This window comes from Carettochelys insculpta, chromosome 7 (genome assembly GCF_033958435.1).
Source record: "Carettochelys insculpta isolate YL-2023 chromosome 7, ASM3395843v1, whole genome shotgun sequence".
Lineage (NCBI taxonomy): Eukaryota > Metazoa > Chordata > Testudines > Carettochelyidae > Carettochelys > Carettochelys insculpta.
In genome coordinates this window covers 4373763-4391895 of record NC_134143.1, presented here as the reverse complement: position 1 = coordinate 4391895, position 18133 = coordinate 4373763, and the positions used below count along the sequence as shown (strand labels likewise).

General features: G+C 47.5%; 1 protein-coding gene across 15 annotated transcripts in view; it reads left to right on the top strand.

Annotated features, from left to right (window-relative positions):
* Positions 1-18133, top strand: part of USP54 (ubiquitin specific peptidase 54) — a 202991-nt gene that overhangs the window by 180691 nt on the left and 4167 nt on the right. For 9 of the 15 annotated variants that reach the window (XM_074999691.1, XM_074999690.1, XM_074999704.1 and 6 more), the window contains 2 exons: positions 13240-13355; positions 16708-16845. In XM_074999691.1, coding sequence (XP_074855792.1) covers positions 13240-13355; positions 16708-16845 — 254 coding nt within the window. Of the gene's footprint in view, positions 1-10964; positions 11153-13239; positions 13356-16707; positions 16846-18133 lie in introns of those variants that run through there. The other 6 variants (XM_074999694.1, XM_074999697.1, XM_074999699.1 and 3 more) reach the window with 3 other exon arrangements.

Sequence of the window (18133 nt, the reverse complement as noted above, 5' to 3'; positions counted from 1 at the left end):
ACTTAAACAAAAATGAGGGTTCTTATGCAGAAGCTTGCATCTGTTTGTTTATTTTTGTTTAAAACATACCTCTAGTTAAACCAATAGATGTTCGTGTCTAAACAGAATTTTGGCTAGCATGAGAAGGTGTTAGATTTGAATTCTATGGCACATCAGGATGGAGAGAAAAATTTCTGGTGTGCCGAATTAATGTAATGTGATAGACCACAGCCTACAGCAGACTATAGTAGCCTCATATGGAGGGCAGTTGGGACTGTGTTTGTTTTCTGCAGGTTGAGGCTTATCAAGGATCAGACTGCGGCAGCAGGCTAATCCAGCACCTGCTGCTAATTCAGCCCCTCTGGCTAATTAAAGCCTGTGGAACCTTTGAAAAGGCTTCCTTCAATTAAGGAAGGGGGGATAGAGATAGGGGATGGATGAAGAAGATGCAAGGAGTACAGAAGGAGACCTCCCAGGAGGAAAGGGCTGCTGCAATCGCCTGAAGAAGGTAATGGGGAAGCATCTGGTGGAAGTGGCCCAGGTAGGCATTTGCTGCACCAGGAGGGTCCAGAGAGGAAAGCTGCTCTATCTACAGATGCACAGGGTCCCTGGGCTGGAACCCAGAATGTGTGAGAGGTGTCTGGGTTCTCCCAGACCACCCAACACCCCAGGGCAGCCCTAGGCAGTAGGAGGAGACTGGACACGCCTAAGGGATCTTCCACACTGACTGTAGCATTGACTATGCCGATGATGAGAATGGATCAATAATGCCATAACTGAGGCCTCTGCGAGAACAGGAGGCAGAGCAGGGAAGCAGCGAGCTTCTGAGGCTTCACCTAAACTGCTACGAAGTGCAGGACCCAAAGAGTGCAAGCTTGGGGCTTTGTCACACGATATTGGGTGGGATTAGTTTAGTGTGGCAGTGAGGGATACCACTATCACAACAAAAAAGGAAACAAACAAAAAAAAACAGAAGCAAACAAGAGAAAAAAGGGGGGCACCCGGCTGTGGGTGATTTATCTTTTTGTCCGTCACCCCCCAGTAGTTAAGATGTTTAGGGAAATATTCAGGAGTATCAAGATGGAAGACGTGGGCAAGGCACTAGTACAGGGCATGGCTGCCCAACAGGAGGCCACACAGGCCCAGAGGTTAGCTTTGCAGGAGGCCACCTGGCTCCTGCCAGAAACAAACGAATTATTAATAAACCAGGCTGCCGCAGATCGAGCTCTCCTCTGAGACATGGTCGAGCAGGTGAAAGTACTTGCAGCCCAGACCGTAGATGCTGGAGCGCCAAGTACTTTGAGGGATACAGGCTGCCTCTCCAAAACGATGCTAGTCGCTGATGCTGAGGACTAACTCCTTCCATTTGAATGAACTGCACAGTGAGAGGGTTGCCCCAAAGGGCAGTGGGCCCGTATACTCTCCCCATTCCTATGTGGACAGGCACAAAAAGCCTACTACGACCTGTCCCTGGAGGGTGCATCTGACTGCCCCCAGCTCAGGGAGGAAATCCTGGCCTGGTTAGGGGTGACCATAGCCACCTGGGCCCAGAGGTGCCATGGGTGGAAATACCTGACTAGTAAGCCCCTGTGGGCCTAGCCGTTTTAATTAATCCTCCTGGCACAGATGTGGCTGTGCCCAGAAAATACATGGCCCAGAGGAAATCCTAGAGATTCTGGTCATTGACCAGTTCACAAGAAAACTGCTGCCAGGCCTTTGGGCCTGGGAAGGCCAGTATGAACTGACCACCTATGATGAGATTGTGGCACTGGGAGAGAGGCATCTTGCCATGAGGGAATTCACACAGCTCCATGGAGGGGGTCTCCCAAACTGGGGTAGATCATCCAAATTGCCCTCAGGGTTTTCAGCACCCAAAGGCCCAGGGAGCCCCAGAAGGAGGGAGGGATGAGTGGGAGACAGCGCCCCCCAGGGGTCACAGAAAGAGGAGAGGGACCAGAGGAAGACGGACTCCAAGGCCAACCCCTCTTTCCTCCCCGGAACTCAAGAAGGAAATACTGGTGTTACAGGTGTGGGGAGCTTGGACACATAGCAGCCCCATGCCTCAATCTTGAGGAGCCCATCCAGTGCAACCTCAGGGACTGGAGGGACCCGTGTTCCTTACTCAGCCTGGTGGGGGTGGGGGTTACGCTGCATAAATTTATGAGATCAGTCCAGGTAGAGGGGAAATTGACCACGGCGCTGATAGACTCTGGAAGTGCTGTAACACCCGTCTCAAGGATCCTGATAAAACCCAATCAGTTAATTCCAGCAGCCCACACTGGGGTCACCTACATTCGTAGGACAGTAAATGATTTCCCAAACACATGGATAAATGTGGAGACCCAGGGGATTAATGTTAGGGTATGAGCCAGGATAGTCCCCACCTACCCTTTCGCAGGGTTCCATGACCTAATCACCCGGCGTGGCAGAATGAGGGAGGAAGTCCTGAACAAAAGTGGGGTGAGGAAGAGAAATGGCCCAAGAGCTGTTCCCAATTCCTGGGAAGGACAGGAAATTGAGGAAGCAGAGGAGGCCCTGAGAGGGGCAGGCCCAGAGAGGTGCCTACATTAGCGAAGGACCCCAGGACTCCCAGGGGTAGGGTTCAGAGGGGCAGGGTGGAGGGAACCCCAGTTTGCCAGGAGGAGAAATACTGGAAACAGCGGGAGAGGTGGAAGGGAGAATGGATCCCAATTCAAGGGCGTCTGCACCAAGTGAAGAAGGAGACCCCTTGGGATTTGAATTAGCAAACCCAGAGTGGGTTACTTTTGGGCAAGACCAAGCAGAGGATCCCCAGTACAAAAAATGCCTGGTGGGAGGTGGTGGAGATGCACAGGGTGCCAGTAGAGGGCAAGGCCCAAGTCCCCGAACCCTATTTTATATTGAGGAAAGACGTCCTTCATCAGGTCACCTGTACAGAGGGACAGGAGGTACACCAGCTGTTGGTGCCACGGCAGCACCAATGGGCCATACTCAACCTAGCCCATAGCCACTTGTTTGGGGCATGTCTTGGGGTAGAGAAGACCCTGGCACAAATCCTGCACTAGTTCTACTGGCCACGAGTACACGAGCACATAGGTTGGTACTGTGCATCTTGCCCAGAATGCCAGTGGCACAGCCCTCACCCCAACTGAGGGCCCCTGTTTGAAATCCCATTTGAACAGATTTCTATGGACCTGGTGGGCACACTGGAGAAGATGGCTTGGGGTCATCAGTACATACTGGTTGTGCTGGACTATCCCACTCGTTATCCAGAGGTCATCCCTCTGTTAACAGTGGCCTCAAAGAGCACAGTGAAAGAATTGCTGGGAATTTTCTCTAGGGTGGGATTTCTAAAGAAATTCTAACGGACCAGGGAATGCCCTTTTCTGTCCAAGTTAATGAAGGATCTATGTTCCCTACTCCAAGTACAAATGCTGCGTACCTCAGTTTACCACCCCCAGACAGATGGCCTCATGGAAAGATTTACTCGGACTCTAAAAGCCATGATCAGGAAGGTGGGGAGTAAGCATGGTAAGGACTGAGACATGTTACTACCATTCCTCATGTTAGCTATCTGGGAAGTACCTCAGGCCTCCACCGGGTTCTCCTGCTTTGAGCCACTATACAGGTGCCACCCCCAAGGCCTTTTGGACATAGTTAAAGAAGGTTGGGAGGAAGAGTCCAGCGAGGGGTAAAACATAGTGGACTATGTAGCACAGCTCAGGAACTGGATAGCTCAGGTCACCCGCACTGTGAGGAAGCATATTATAATCGATAGGCCAAGTTTGGCCGTTCCAGTCTGGGGATCGAGTGGTGGTATTGGCGCCCACCATGTAAAGTAAACGTCTGGCCCAGTGTCAGGTCCCTTATGAGGTGATAGGGGAAAATACCTATAAAGTAAGGCTACTGAGGAAGAAAAAACAGGAGCAAATATACCATGTTAACTTCCTGCAGCCCGAGCAAGAAAGGAAAGCCTGTGTGACCATCCCAAAGTCTGCCTTAAGTGCTTCAGCAGAGGTTCTAGTGCCAGTAAGGGTGGCACACCAGGTCTAACACCAGCCCCAAAGGAGGAGCTCTCCCAGTTGATCCACAGAAATCAGGATGTCTTCTCAGAAAAACCTGGGTGAACATCTGCAGCTGTCTACTGTATTATCATCAGCGCTGGGGCCCAAGTAAAAATGAGGCCTTACCAGGTATCTGCTGCCAAAAGGAAGTCAATATGGACTGAAGTGAAAAGGTTGTTGGAGATGGGGATTATAAAGGAGTTTCACAATCAGTGGTCAAGCCCAACTGTGCTAGTGCTACAGCCTGACGGCACGATGTGGTTCTGTAATGACTCTGGAGGCTAAACAAAATTTCCCAATATGATGCGTATTGTATCCAATGTACAGATGAATTGGTAGATTGACTAGGCAATGCCCAGTATCTAACTACCTTAGATTTGACCGAGGATTATTGGCAAATTGCCCTAGTGGAAGATGCCAAGGAAAAGACAGTGTTTTCTGCACCGGATGGCCTACTCCAATATCTAGACCTCCCTTTTGGCATCCATAGGGCCCCAGCAACCTTCCAGCATTTGATGAATAAGCTGCTGTGCCCCCACACTAGGTCTGATGCCACCTACCTGGATGATGTAATCATACATACCCCAGATTGAGAGACCCATCTTGAAAGGGTGGAGGTGGTCCTGGATGCCTTTAGGTAGGCTGTCCTCACAGCAGATCCATCCAAATGTGTCATAGGGCTTATGGAGGCCAGGTAGCTCAGGTACGTAATGGGAAAAGGACTGGCGAAACCCCACAGGAATACACTAGAAGCCATCCAGCAAGGGCGCTGGCCACAACAGGAAAAAAAGGGGTCTGAGCTTTCCTAGGGATTGTGGGGTATTGTAGGAGAAAGCTCGGGGCCCGGATCCTGTAAAATGGTCAGAGGCGATGGAGCAAGCATTCATGGACCTAAGGACAGCCCTCTGCAGCAAGCCTGTCCTAATAACTCCAAACGGGGCAGCAACTAACAGGAGTTTGCCTTGGGTGGAGCCCCATACTGGTTGTCTCTTTCTTATAGTTTTCTTTCTCTCCTGCCATTCAAGGCAGCACTAAGAACATCTGAGGGAATTCTCTAAAGAAAGAGAAAAATGGATAGTGACAAGTCTTCTGACAAGTCAGCTGTTGTGACCTGCACTGCATGTCCCATGTTTGTCTTCCTCCCGGAAGACAGAAGGGATTTTGTATGTACCAAGTGCGAGCTGGTCGCCATCTTGGAAGAGAAGGTTAGAGGAGATGAGGCGCAAATATCAACCCTCCAGTCCATCAGAGAAGGTGAGGACTTGCTTGACAGAAGGCAACATTTAGTACTGCAGGCACAGCAGGCTGAGCAGCCAGTGAAGGCAGTGCTAAACAAGGAAGGAAATTGGAAGCATGTATCCTTCAGGAGAAGAAAGCCAATTCTGGTATCTACAGTTCCAGTGGAGATAGGCAAACACTTTCAGCCTTTCTAGATGGAAGACTCAGTGGAGAATGCTGTGGCAGAGACCTCACAGGGAAGGGACCAGAAGACAGGGAGTTAGAAAGGGAGTTCTCCAGGTAAAGGAGAAGCAAATACAGGACTCTTAAGTAAGAGGCTGTCTGGGTGTGGGTTGTGTTTGGGGCTTTCTGGCTGTGGCTGTGGTGTTTTTCTGCTCTCTGGTGTGTTGTTTTTTTTTCTGCCCTCCCCCGCCCCCGAGGGTGGACTGGGACTGGCAGTTGGAAACTGTTGGCTTCTAAATAAGCTTGTTATCTAGAAGCCTCTGCTGATTGGCTGAGCCTCAGTAAGGGGAGGGACTTTGAGGCAGTTTAGGGCTTTATAAAGCAGTGTCCAAGCGAACAGGTGACTGCAAACTGGGAGTTTAGAGAGGGAGTTTGGAAAGGAGTGGAAGGGGCCAGGGACCCTTGCCTTTCTTTTAAATCCCTGTTCTAGGATGGCAGGCATGGATAGTGACAGGTCTGCTGCTGTTAACTGCTTGGGATGCGCCATGTTTGTCTTCCTCCCTGAGGAAAGAAGGGATTTCGTCTGCGCTAAGTGCAAACTGGTCTCCATTTTCGAATTAAAAATTAGAGGACTGGAGGCTCAAGTGTTGACCCTACACTCAATCAGGGAGGATGAAGATTTCCTTGGCAAAAGGGAGTGTTGAATCTTGCAAGCACGGCAGGTGGAAGAACCAGGGAGGGCGGTAAGGAATCAAGTGGAGAACTGGCAGCATGTAATTTCTAGAAGAAAAAGAAGGCCGGTACACGAGTCCACCATTGATATAGAGATAAGTAATCGCTTTCAGGCTCTCTCCACTGCTTCTGCAGTGGTGAATGCCTTGGAAGGAGCCTCGCAGGGAAAAAAATCGCAAGGGAACTGTTTCTACTGCAGGACATGGGATGTGTAGTCCTAGGGGTGGGAAGTTCAATGACCACCACCCCCATAAGAAAAAGATGGGTGGTGGTGGTAGGGGACTCCCTTCTAAGAGGGACTGAACCATCCATCTGCCAACCAGACCTGCAATCTCATGAGGTGTGCTGCTTACTGGGAGCTCGAATTCAGGATGTGACTGAGAGCCTTACAAAACTGCTCAAGCCTTCAGAGTACTACCCCTTCCTACTTCTGCATGTGGGAACTAACGATACGGCCAAGAATGACCTTGAGCGGCTTACTGGAGATTATGTGACACTGGGAAGAAGAGTCAAAGAATTTGGAGCGCAAGTGGTGGTCTCGTCCCTCCTTCCTGTCGAAGGGAAAGGGGTAGGTAGGGACCGTCGAACTGAAGAAGTAAATGCATGGTTACGCAGTTGGTGTCAGAGAGAGGGCTTTGGATTCTTCGATCATGGGATGCTGTTCCAGGCACAAGGATTATTGGGAAGAGATGGGGTCCACCTAACCAAGAGAGGAAGGAGCATTTTCACAAGTAGGATTGCAAACTTAGTGAGGAGAGCTTTAAACTAGGTTTGGTGGGGGAAGGTGACCAAAAGCCTGTGGATAGAAAGGAACTTGGAGGCCGGGAAGAAATGCAAAGAGGAAGGTACAACAAAAGTGGACCCCTGGTTCGAGTAGTGAGGGCGGGGAGATCGACTGGTTATCTAAGGTGTTTGTACACCAATGCCAGAAGTGTGGGTAACAAGCGGGAGGAATTAGAAGCCCTGGCTCCATCCAGAACTATGACTTGATTGGGATAACAGAGACTTGGTGGGATGACTCGTATGACTGGAGCACTGTCATGAAAGGGTATACACTGTTCATGAAGAACAGACAAGTAAGACAAGGAGGAGGGGTTGCACTGTATGTAAGGGAGCACTATGATTGCTTGGAACTCCAGTACATAGAGGGAGAAAAGCCTGTTGAGAATCTATGGGTCAAGCTTAGTGGTGTAGGCAGCACTGGAGATGTGGTGGTTGGTGTCCGCTACAGGCCGCCAAATCAGGATGATGTGGTAGATGAGGCTTTTTTGGGGCAACTGAGAGAAGTTTCCAGATCTCCACGATAACGAGAGCCCGCGAACTTCAATTACCCTGACATCTGTTGGGAGACCAATATGGCGGTACACAAGCAGTCCAGGAAATTTCTGGAGAATGTTGGGGGTTACTTCTTGGTACAAGTGCTGAAGGACCCAACCAGAGGTCGTGCGCGGCTCGACCTGCTGCTTACAAACGGAGAAACTACTAGGGAAGGTAGAGGTGGGTGACAACCTGGGAAGCAGTGATCATGAGATGGTAGACTTCAGGATCCTGACCAAAGGAAGGAAAGAGACCAGCAAATTACACACCTTGGACTTCAGAAAAGCAGACCTTGACTCCTTCAGGAACCTGATGGGCAGAATCCCCTGGGATGCTACCATGAAGGGAAAAGGAGTCCAGGAAAACTGGCAGTATTTTAAGGAAGCCCTATTGAAGGCGCAGAAGGAAACTGTCCTGATGTGCAGCAAGAGAAGTAAATATGGTAGAAGACCAGACTGGCTTAATGGGGAAATCCTTGGAAAACTGAGGCACAAAAAGGGAGCTTACAAAAAGTAGAAACTTGGACAGATGTCTAGGGAGGGGTATAAACATACAGCTCGAGACTGTAGGGCAGTTATCAGGAAGGTGAAAGCACAACTGGAATTGCGACTCGCAAGGAATGTGAAGGATAACAAGAAAAGTTTCTACAGGCACGTTAGCAAGAAGAAGGTGATCAGAGAGGGCGAGGGGGGCCCTACTAGATGAGGGAGGTAATCCAGTGACAGATGATGTAGGGAAAGCTGAAGTACTTAATGCTTTCTTTGCCTCTGTCTTCACGGACAAGGACAGCTCCCAGAATAATGTGATAAGTGATGCATTGTGGGATTAAGGTGGACAGCCTTTGGTGGGGAAAGAACAGGTTAGGAGCTATCTAAAAATGCTAAATGTCCGTAAATCCATGGGCCAGGACCTAATTCATCCTAAGATTCTGAGGGAGTTGTCGTATGTTGTTGACAAGCCCTTGGCCATTATCTTTGAAAAGTCGTGGAGATCGGGAGAGATCCTGGATGATTGGAAAAAGGCAAATGTAGTGCCCATCTTTAAAAAAGGGAAGAAGGGTGATCCAGGGAACTATAGGTCGGTCAGTCTTACATCAGTCTCTGGAAAAATCATGGAGGAGCTCCTCAAGGAAGTCATTGTGAGGCACTTGGAAGAGGGGAAAGTGATCAGGAATAGTCAGCATGGATTCGTGAAGGGCAAGTCATACCTGACCAATCTGATTAGTTTCTATGATGAGATAACTGTCTCTGTGGATAGGGTAAAATCAATGGATGTGATTTATCTTGACTTTAGCAAAGCTTTTGATACGATCTCCCACAATATTCTTGTCAGCAAGTTAAAGGAGTGTGGATTCGATAAATGGACAGTAAGATGGATAGAAAGCTGGCTAGAAGGGCGGGCCCAGCGGGTAGTGATCAACGGCTCGATGGCGGTCGGTTTCTAGTGGAGTGCCCCAAGGTTCGGTTCTGGGTCTTGTTCTGTTCAATGTATTTATCAGTGATCTGGATGAGGGGTTGGATTGCACCCTCAGCAGGTTTGCGGATGACACTAAGCTAGGGGGAGAGGTAGATACATTGGAGGGTAGGGACAGGGTCCAGAGTGCCTGAGACAAATTGGAAGACTGGGCTGCAAGAAATCTGATGAGGTTCAATAAGGACAAGTGCAGAGTCCTGCACTTGGGCCAGAAGAATCCCAAACATTGTTACAGCCTGGGGTCCAACTGGCTCGGTTGTAGGTCTGCAGAAAAGGACGTGGGAGTTGTAGTGGATGAGAAGCTGGACAGGAGTCAACAGTGTGCCATTGTTTCCAAGAAAGTTAATGGCCTATTAGGTTGCATCAAGAGGAGCTTTGCCAGTAGATCCAGATAAGTGATTATTCCTCTTTATTTGGCTTTGGTGAGGCCGCATCTGGAGTACTGTGTCCAGTTCTGGGCCCCCAATTATAGGAAGGATGTGGATACACTGGAGAGGGTCCAGCGGAGTGCAACCAAAATAATTCGGGGGCTGGAGCATATGACTTATGAAGAAAGGTTGAGGGAATTGGGACTGTTTAGTCTGCAGAAGAGAAGACTGAGGGGGGACTTGATAACAGCCTTAAACTTACTGAAGGGAGGTTGCAAAGAGGCTGGAGAGAGGCTGTTCACAGTGGTCACGGATGGCAGAACACGGAACAATGGTCTCAAGTTGCAGTTGGGAAGGTCCAGGTTGAACTTTAGGGAAAACTTTTTCCCTAGGAGGGTGGTGAAGCATTGGAATGGTAGTGGAGTCTCCATCCCTGGAGGTGTGTAAGTCTCGGTTCAACAAAGCCCTGGCGGGGTTTGGTCCTGCTTAGAGCAGGGGGCTGGACTCGATGGCTTTTTTAGGTCTCTTCCATGTCTATTGTTCTATGATTCTGTGATATGTCCCCTGACTGGGAGGTATGGGATACATAGTCCTAGGGATGGGGAGTCTATGACCGCTACCCTAAGAGAAGAAGAAGAAGGGTGATGGTGGTCAGGGATTCCCTCCTAAGAGGGATGGAATCATCCATCTACCACTGTGACAGGGTAAGGCTGGCAGGGGGTGAGTACAAGAGGGAAAAGCAAGGCTGGCAAATGAGCAGAGTGTGAGCAGCTGGAGAGGAAGCTGCCCTGGGTCATTTGGACCAGCTGGTCCCACTTACGCCTTCTTTTAAAAGAACCCTTTGCCCAGTAGGGCAGGCCTGAAGCACAGTGGCCCACTGGGGAGAGGAGAGTGATAGAAGAGGTGATAGAGGAGAGGATAGAAAGCAAGGGGAGAGAGGCAAAAGGGGCTTTTCTAGAAGCACCAGAGGAGGAGAGGAGTGCTCAGCTGCAAGGGGCTAAGGCCCTGCCCAGGAATCCCTGAGATCTGGTGTAAGGCCAAGCAGAATGATCACACAGGAGGAGCCAAACCAGGAGGAAGAAGGTACTGCTGCCACTGCTGCTAGCACTGGTGCTATCTGGAGGAGATATGTCAGGGGAGGAATCATCTGGGGAAGTGGCCCGGGGAAGAGCTGCGGTGTTCATAACAAGGGGAGCCCTTCCCCACCACTAGCAGCATAACAAGGGGAGCCCTTCCCCACCACTAGCAGCCACAGAGAGTCCCTGGGCTGGAACCCGGAATGAATGGGTGGGGCCCAAGTTCCCCCCAGACCAACATCTCCACCACCCCTTCCCTGTCTCAAGAAGGGCAATGGTATTCTGGCTGTGGGGTAGTGGACTAAAGAGAAGCCTGGAGCCCCGGGACAAGGCGAGCCTTGCCACACCATCCAGACCTGGAATCCCGGCAAGTATGCTGTTTACCAGGAGCTAGAATCCAGGATGTGATGGAGTCTCTTCCAAAAATCATCAGACCCCTTCTTACTTCTCCATGCAGGAACTAATGACACAGCGAAGAATAACCTTGAGCAGATCGCTGTGGTTTATGTAACTGGTAAGAAAGATAAAGGAATATAGAGCACAAGTGGTCTATTCTTCCATCCTCTCTTTTGAAGGAAGGGGTCCAGGTAGAGATTGTCGAATTGTGGAAGTAAATGCGTGGTTGTGCAGATGGTGATGAAGAGAGAGATTTGGTTTCTTCAGCTATGGGATTCTGTTTCAAGAACAAGGATTGCTGGGAAGTGATGGCATCCACCTAACAAAGAGAGGAAAGAGCATCTTTGCAGGAAGGCTTGCGAACCTGGTGAGGAGGGCTTTAAACTAGATTCAGCGCGGGATGGTGACGCAAGCCCTGATGTAAGTGGGGAAGGAGAAAGGGCAAAAAAAGGAGGGCCCCTGGTTCAAAAAGAGAAAGTAGTCCAATCAGCTAATTGTCTAAGGTGTTTGTACACAAATGCAAGAAGCCTGGGAAACAAACAGGAAGAGTTAAAGGTCCTGGCACAGTCAAAGAAGTATGAGGTGATTGGAATAAAGGAGACTTGGTGGGATGACTCACATAACTGAAGCTCGGTAATGGAAGGGTGTAAACTGTTGAGGAAGGACAGGCCATGGAGAAAAGGAGAAGCTACACTGTATGAGAGAGAGCAGTAGGATTGCTCAGAGCTCCAGTAATGGAGGGAGAAAAGCCAGCTGAGAGTCTTTGGGTTAAAAAAAAAAAAAAATATATATATATATATATATATATATATATATATATATATATATATATAAGAACATAAGGAAAGCCATACTAGGTCAGACCATAGGCCCATTAAGCCCAGTATCCGTCAGGGTTTCTCTTTTCTGAAGATGAAGCTGCCATCTTTCCGTGGCAGATGAGAGATTGGAGAATGAAAAGTTTTTGTTTAAGCACAGCTATCAATTAGCTGAAAAAAAATTCTTCAGAGCAGCGCAAAATTAAGTGGACTTGGGACAGCCCTCCCTCACTTTCAACATGTATCATCTTAAAGTGCCTTTCATTGTTGTGTGAGCTTCCCATCCTCTGGCCGTCAATTTTTGCTCACTCTCTAGTAGCCGAATTAACGAAAAGCTTGTTCCTTATACCACTAGGGTAGCTTGTAGTAGCTGCTTTGTCACATTGACCATAGCAAAGGAGACTGAATTTTTCCATTGCTGAGGGTACTATGGTAACATAGGTCCATTTGAGCTGCCCTGTATTTCCTTCCTTCCAGCCCAGTGAATGAGCAAGATACATGCCCAAAGCACTAATTATCCAAATGCCATATTTATTCAGGAAATGTACTATCTGCAGCATCCACTCCTTAACCACGGTTATGATGGTCTTTGTGTCCATCTTACTCAGATCCTAAGCCTCATTCCACATCCCAGACCTCTGATCCATATCTTGAATATTCACTGATCTTAAGTTTGATCTTCTTTGACTACAGTCGTATCTTCAAGTGTCCACCCAAAACTAATGGCATATGGGATGGATTGACTAAAAGAAGTAGCCAATTGTTTGTCTGCACTCATGGCTTTTTCTTAAAAAAAATCAGTTTCAAGAGGTCAAGTAACCAAACTTAGCCAAATTTATTGCTTAAAGACAACAGTAAAATTCAAAAAGGAAAGTTAAATACTCCCTTCTGTGGAGCAAATCCCTGTGGCATGATCACTGTGTGCAGAAGGTGTGCTTCAAAGACATGCATTTCAGGTAATGATATTCAGAGTGTGATTTTACAAGTTCCAGAACTCTTCACACAGACTCTAATTTAGCCCACTCCTGTGTGCTCTGGTGCCCCACCCAGAGAGGTGTGCGACACATCCGTGCACAAGCCAGCCAGGGCGGCTTCCTGCATGGCATGGTGCCCTGTCCAGAGTGGCTCCTGTGTAGTGCCCCACCCAGAGCAGCTTGTGGCGATGAGCAAACTGCCCAGAGAAGCTCCCCACGCAGCAACGTGCCGTACCAAGAGAGGTGCGTGGCCCAGCTGTGCACGGACCTCCTAAAGCGGCTCCCCATGTGGTGCCCTGCCCAGAGAGGCTTGTAGCACAGCCATGTGCAAGCCAGCCAGAGCAGCTTCTCATGCAGTATTGGTGCCCCACCCAGAGCAGCGCCCCTCATGGCACGGTGCCCCATCCAGAGCGCTCAGTGCAGGGCCCCACCCTGACTGGCTTGCGGCATGGCCATATGCAAGCTGCCCGGAGTGGATCCCCATGCGGCATGGTGCTCTGCCCAGAGCATATTGGAATATCCAGCAAGCTCCCAGTCCCAGGGCTGCCAGATACACAGTTCACTTCTTGTTTGAGCCATGACTGAGACCACTACCAGATTCCACAGGTGCAGAGTCAATCCTTGAGTTTAAACTCACTGCTGTACTTTATTTCCCTCCGCAGGCTCCGCAAACATTACTCTGAAGAAGCTGCACACTGTAGCTGGCAGGTGTCTCATGAAAAAGCCAACAGAGCTTGAGTGCAGTCTCTGTGAACCTATTGTCTCTCCTGTCTCCCAGGTAACACCTGCACTTCACTGGGAAGGAAGAGAGGGCCTTGAGGGTTATGGGTGAACTGGATGTTTGAACAAGCAAGAAAAGTGGAAAAATTGTTTGAGAGGCTGTGGGATCACTAATATTGAAGTTTAAAGGGATAATGTTCTGTAGTCCTGCTTGATGGAGTACCAAGAAAGTGGTTGACTCAGAGTCAGTGTTTCGTTCTAAATAATGATGACTTCTAATGACTTCTTCAGGGATATGTGGCCAGAACAGTTTCAGAGCTAATACCTCTGATGTCCTGTGCTAGGCTATGTCTACACTACAAGATAAGTTCAGATTTATGGCAGTTGGCTTGATTGTACCAAATGACTATCTTCACTGTAAATACCATTAGCATAATATTGTTGGAACCAGGTGAGTCAAGTTTGAATTTAACAGTTCGAATGAAGGCTAGTTTGGAAGTGCCATGTGTTTAAATCAAATTCATTAGCCTCCAGAGGCTGACTGGCACTGCTGCACCTGGCTTACAGCTCCCTGCCACTCACAGGAGCTGGGAAACTACCAGCGTAGCAGCCCTGTCAGTTTCCCCACTCCAGCAAGTGGAGGGAAGCTGGGAAACTCACGGCGCTCCTGCACCTGGCTCCCGGCTCCCCGCCACTCACAGGAGCCGGGAAACTGACCAGCGCAGCAGCCGGATCTGTGAGACAGGCACAGCAGCTTTGGTTGGTTTCCTTGTTCCCCCAGGCTGCAGGGACCTGGGAACCAAGCAGCCAGATGAGTGCTGCCAGCGGTGTGGGTGCATCTCCCTGGGTGAGCAGAACGCAGAATGTGGAGCTGAGAGATAGGTTCCCACAATGCACTGCTGCAACAGTCAATGTTTGGCCACTCAGGTATGACAGCACTAACTGGACTTTGTGGGGAGTGAGGATACTCAAAATGAGATTTGTAAAAGCCAGACTTATCAAAACGAATTTGTCTGGTAGTGTAGACGTAGCCATAGACTGCAAGGGGAACCATTTTGCATTGTAAAGAGAAGGGTTGGATGACCTGATTTCCATTGCTAACTCTAGGAATTGCCTCTTTGTATTATATCAACTGTTTCGATATCTCCTTTAGGAAATCAAGTCACTTTGCATGTTTGTAAGTAGACGGTATAACACCAAATATATGAGTAATATCTGACCTCTCAATTTCTTTGGTCCATTCTGAGTAAGACAAGGTAGCAGTAGCTGCACTACAATGTGTCATGTGCTGCTGTTTCTGGAACCTTCCAAGCACACACTCTGACTCACTTGAGTACGGCTCAGTTTTCATATGCTACATCTCTTCAAAGAGGAAGCAGTTAAATAATTAGCTGTAATATTTTTGCTATCTATATCTGAAAGTATTGGAGCACCAGAAGGGAAAAAATCACTAAAAACACAGTATTCACAAACAGAGGGACCTGCTTATCCACCTGAGAGCAGAAGGAAGGAAGTAAAAAGAACCAACATTTCCCACTCCAGCGTAGAACAAACCACTTGTGAAACACCACCAGAGTTGCAAGGAAACAAGTAGTCCTGGTGAGTAGAGTAATGAAAAGGCTCCTACACTCTTCAGATTGTATTTTGGGATGAACATTAATTCCACTGGATTATCCAGGAGATACTGAAGTTGGTCCAAGAGAAGAGAGCATTGAGGGATGCAAAGGGATGTTTCTGAGGGGGCGGAACAGCAATTTAGAGTGAAATGCAATGAGGTAAGGAAAGGGGCCAGAAAGGATAAGGCAAAATGCTTAGAGGAGTGGTGTGAAGATATAGAGAGGTATTACGGTGAATGTAAGATCAAGGAGTTTATAAGATGATCAGAAATATTAATAGGAAGTGGCAGCCGAAGCAGATGGTGATCAAAGACAAGAACAACGAGGTGCTCATGAGCAAGGAAAAGATTGTGCAGTGATGGATGAGATATTGCACCGATCTGTACAAAGCACAGTTGAACCCGAGTGATTCACAGGGACTGCTTGAAGAACTGAAAGAGAGATCCCCTCTGAGCATTGAGAGCAAGACTGATATTTCGAAGAAGGAAATAGAAAGAGCAGTGAAACAAGTAAACAACAACAAGAGCCCTGGAAATAAGATCATGGGAGAGATGATCAAAGACAGCAGAGCAAGTATGATTCAAGAAATACACCGACTATGTAACATAGCTTGGAAAGAAGGGAAGGCACCTAAAGAATGAACAAGATCTGTACCAGTGACAATACACAAGAAAGGAAGTGCACTGGAGTGCAAGAACTACAGAACGATTGTCCTAACAAGTCATCTAGACAAGGTGCTCGTGATGATACTAACAGAGAGACTAAGATCGCAGGTAGAACATCTAGCGGACAAGCAAGCAGGGTTCAGGGAAGATAGTAGTACCATAGAGCAGATATTGGCACAGAGATTGATAGTGGAGAAAGTGCGACAAAAAGCCAAGAACATTTACAATTGCTTTATCGATTTTCAGAAAGTATTTGACCGTATAGACCAGAAAGTGACTTGGGCAGTAGCGACTGGCTTTGGAACAAAGCTGAGAGTCTTGAAAACGTGTATTCAGCAGCATGTTGTGTGGATATGAGACATGGGTGATATCAAAAGATTCGAAGAGAAGGATATTGGCATTCAAGAGTTGTTACAGAATGGTCCTGAGAATAGGATGGATACAGAAGGTCACCAACAAGGAATTATATAGGAAGATACAGCAGAAAGAGAACCTACTGCAGAAGGTCATGCAACAGAAGTTACAGCTATTCGACCATAATTGCAGAATGAACAATGAACAAAAAATCAACACCCTGGTATTCAGCATAATGGATGGTTCAAATAGGAGAGGCAGACCCCACAGAGAATAGGTAGATGATGTAGCAGATTGATGCGGAGCTAGTCTACAGAAACTAAGCTACTCTGCACTGGACAAGGAAAGACAAAAGGAAACAGTGAGTGAGGCATTGGACACCAACGGGCACTGAGTGCATAGTTATTGATGATGATAATTTAATTGCAGCCTTGTTTAGCTCAGCTTCTATGATGGGGCACAAGGCAGCAAACAGTCCCTTGAGTAGGCTCATCCCACTAAGACTAAATCCTGGCTTTATGTAATTATAAGACATAGACTTTCTGCACAAATTTGCTATTGCACATTATGTGACAAACCTGATCATGAGGAAACTGTTTATGAATGAGAGCCTAACAGACTCGCTTGCTTTATGTTCTTGGGTTGTACTTGAGTCAGAGACTTGGTAAAATACACTAACCTTTCCTTTTCTCAAGTTTCTTACCAATCTCCTCTTCTGACAGCAATGCAGTGTTCCATGGAGAGAGTTTTCTGAATGTAGTAACCTTGTCTGCAGGTTGCATATGCCAGAGGTCAGAACAGGGAGCCAGAAGAGGAGATATACAGTGCAGAGAATTTCCGTCGCATTGCACGGAGTCTCAGTGGGACAGTCATCGCAAACAGGGAAGACACCCTGGTCTCCTCTCATAGTTTTGTAAGTAGAAGGGAAGACACCCTGGTCTCTTCTCATAGTTTTGTAAGTAGAATGGACCTCAGCATTGCAAAGAGATGACTGCTTGAGATGGAATTTTGGGGGCTGCTTTTCCTGTCCCTTCCCCTAATCAATGCCACTAGCAAGTGGTAAAGAGGAAATGTACAAATCGAACAATATTGATACCAGATCAAAAGCATGAAAATTTCTTTCAGTGGGAGGTTCCCTTTCTTCTCTATTTGAAAGAGGAGTCAGCTCTTTATAACAATGTTGTCTGCTTTTAAAGTCATCACACTTAGAATTGTGCAGACCAGTGCACATGCGTGTTAGTTACACACATGAACAGGGTGAAACCTGGTAAAGGGGCACAGTCAATAGGAAGTTGTCTAGTTTGCCGATTGAGTTCCTTAAACATTGCAGTTTCTAAGAGCCCCCTAAAACGGTATGGCTGTGTCTACACATGCCCTCCCTTTTGGAAGGGGCATGTTAATGAGGTGCTTCAGAACAGATTCATGAGGCGCTGACATGCACATTCAGCGCCTCATTAGCATAATGACAGCCAGTCACACTTTGTAAGTGTTGCTTTCAAAACACAGACTGGCTGTATAGATGCGGGTGCTTTGAAATAAGCCCCACGCTTCAAAATTCCCTTATTCACAATTTGAAATCAGCACTTATGAAGCACGACTGGCCATCATTATGCTGATGAGGTGCTGAATGTGCATGTCAGCGCCTCATTAACCTGTTCTGAAGTGCTTCATTAACATGGCCCTTGGGGGGCGTGTAGACACAGCCTATGAGTTGTGATGTTATAAAAGAATTTTAAACAGGATGTATAAGGAAATTGGTGTTTCCTTGTTGGTGTTTATAAAGCATGTTTTCAGCAAGAAATAATGATTATATGCAAAATGCTGTCAGTTGCACAAAGTAAAAAGCTTAAAACAGTAACTCTCAGGTTAGGTACCACAAATCTGGAATCTGAAAAAGGTATAGTATTTTCAGTCAGAAGTGTTTTTTTTTTTTAAAAGTTGATTGTGTCCCTTCAGCAGATTACTCAAAGTTCAGTAATTCTAACATCTTGTGTTTAACTTTTTAAAATCATGCCTGTCTGTATTTTCTTCATGAAAAAATTATAGTGAGTCTGGATATAAACCAAAGTGGATGTTGCTTTGCTAACCCTCCTGCTCAAAGGGCAGGGAAAATATATTCCCTTGTTCAACATGATTATTAAAGGAATGAAGAATATTGCTGAGTCTACTTGCACCGAGTAATAGTCCCCTTTCAGAATTCT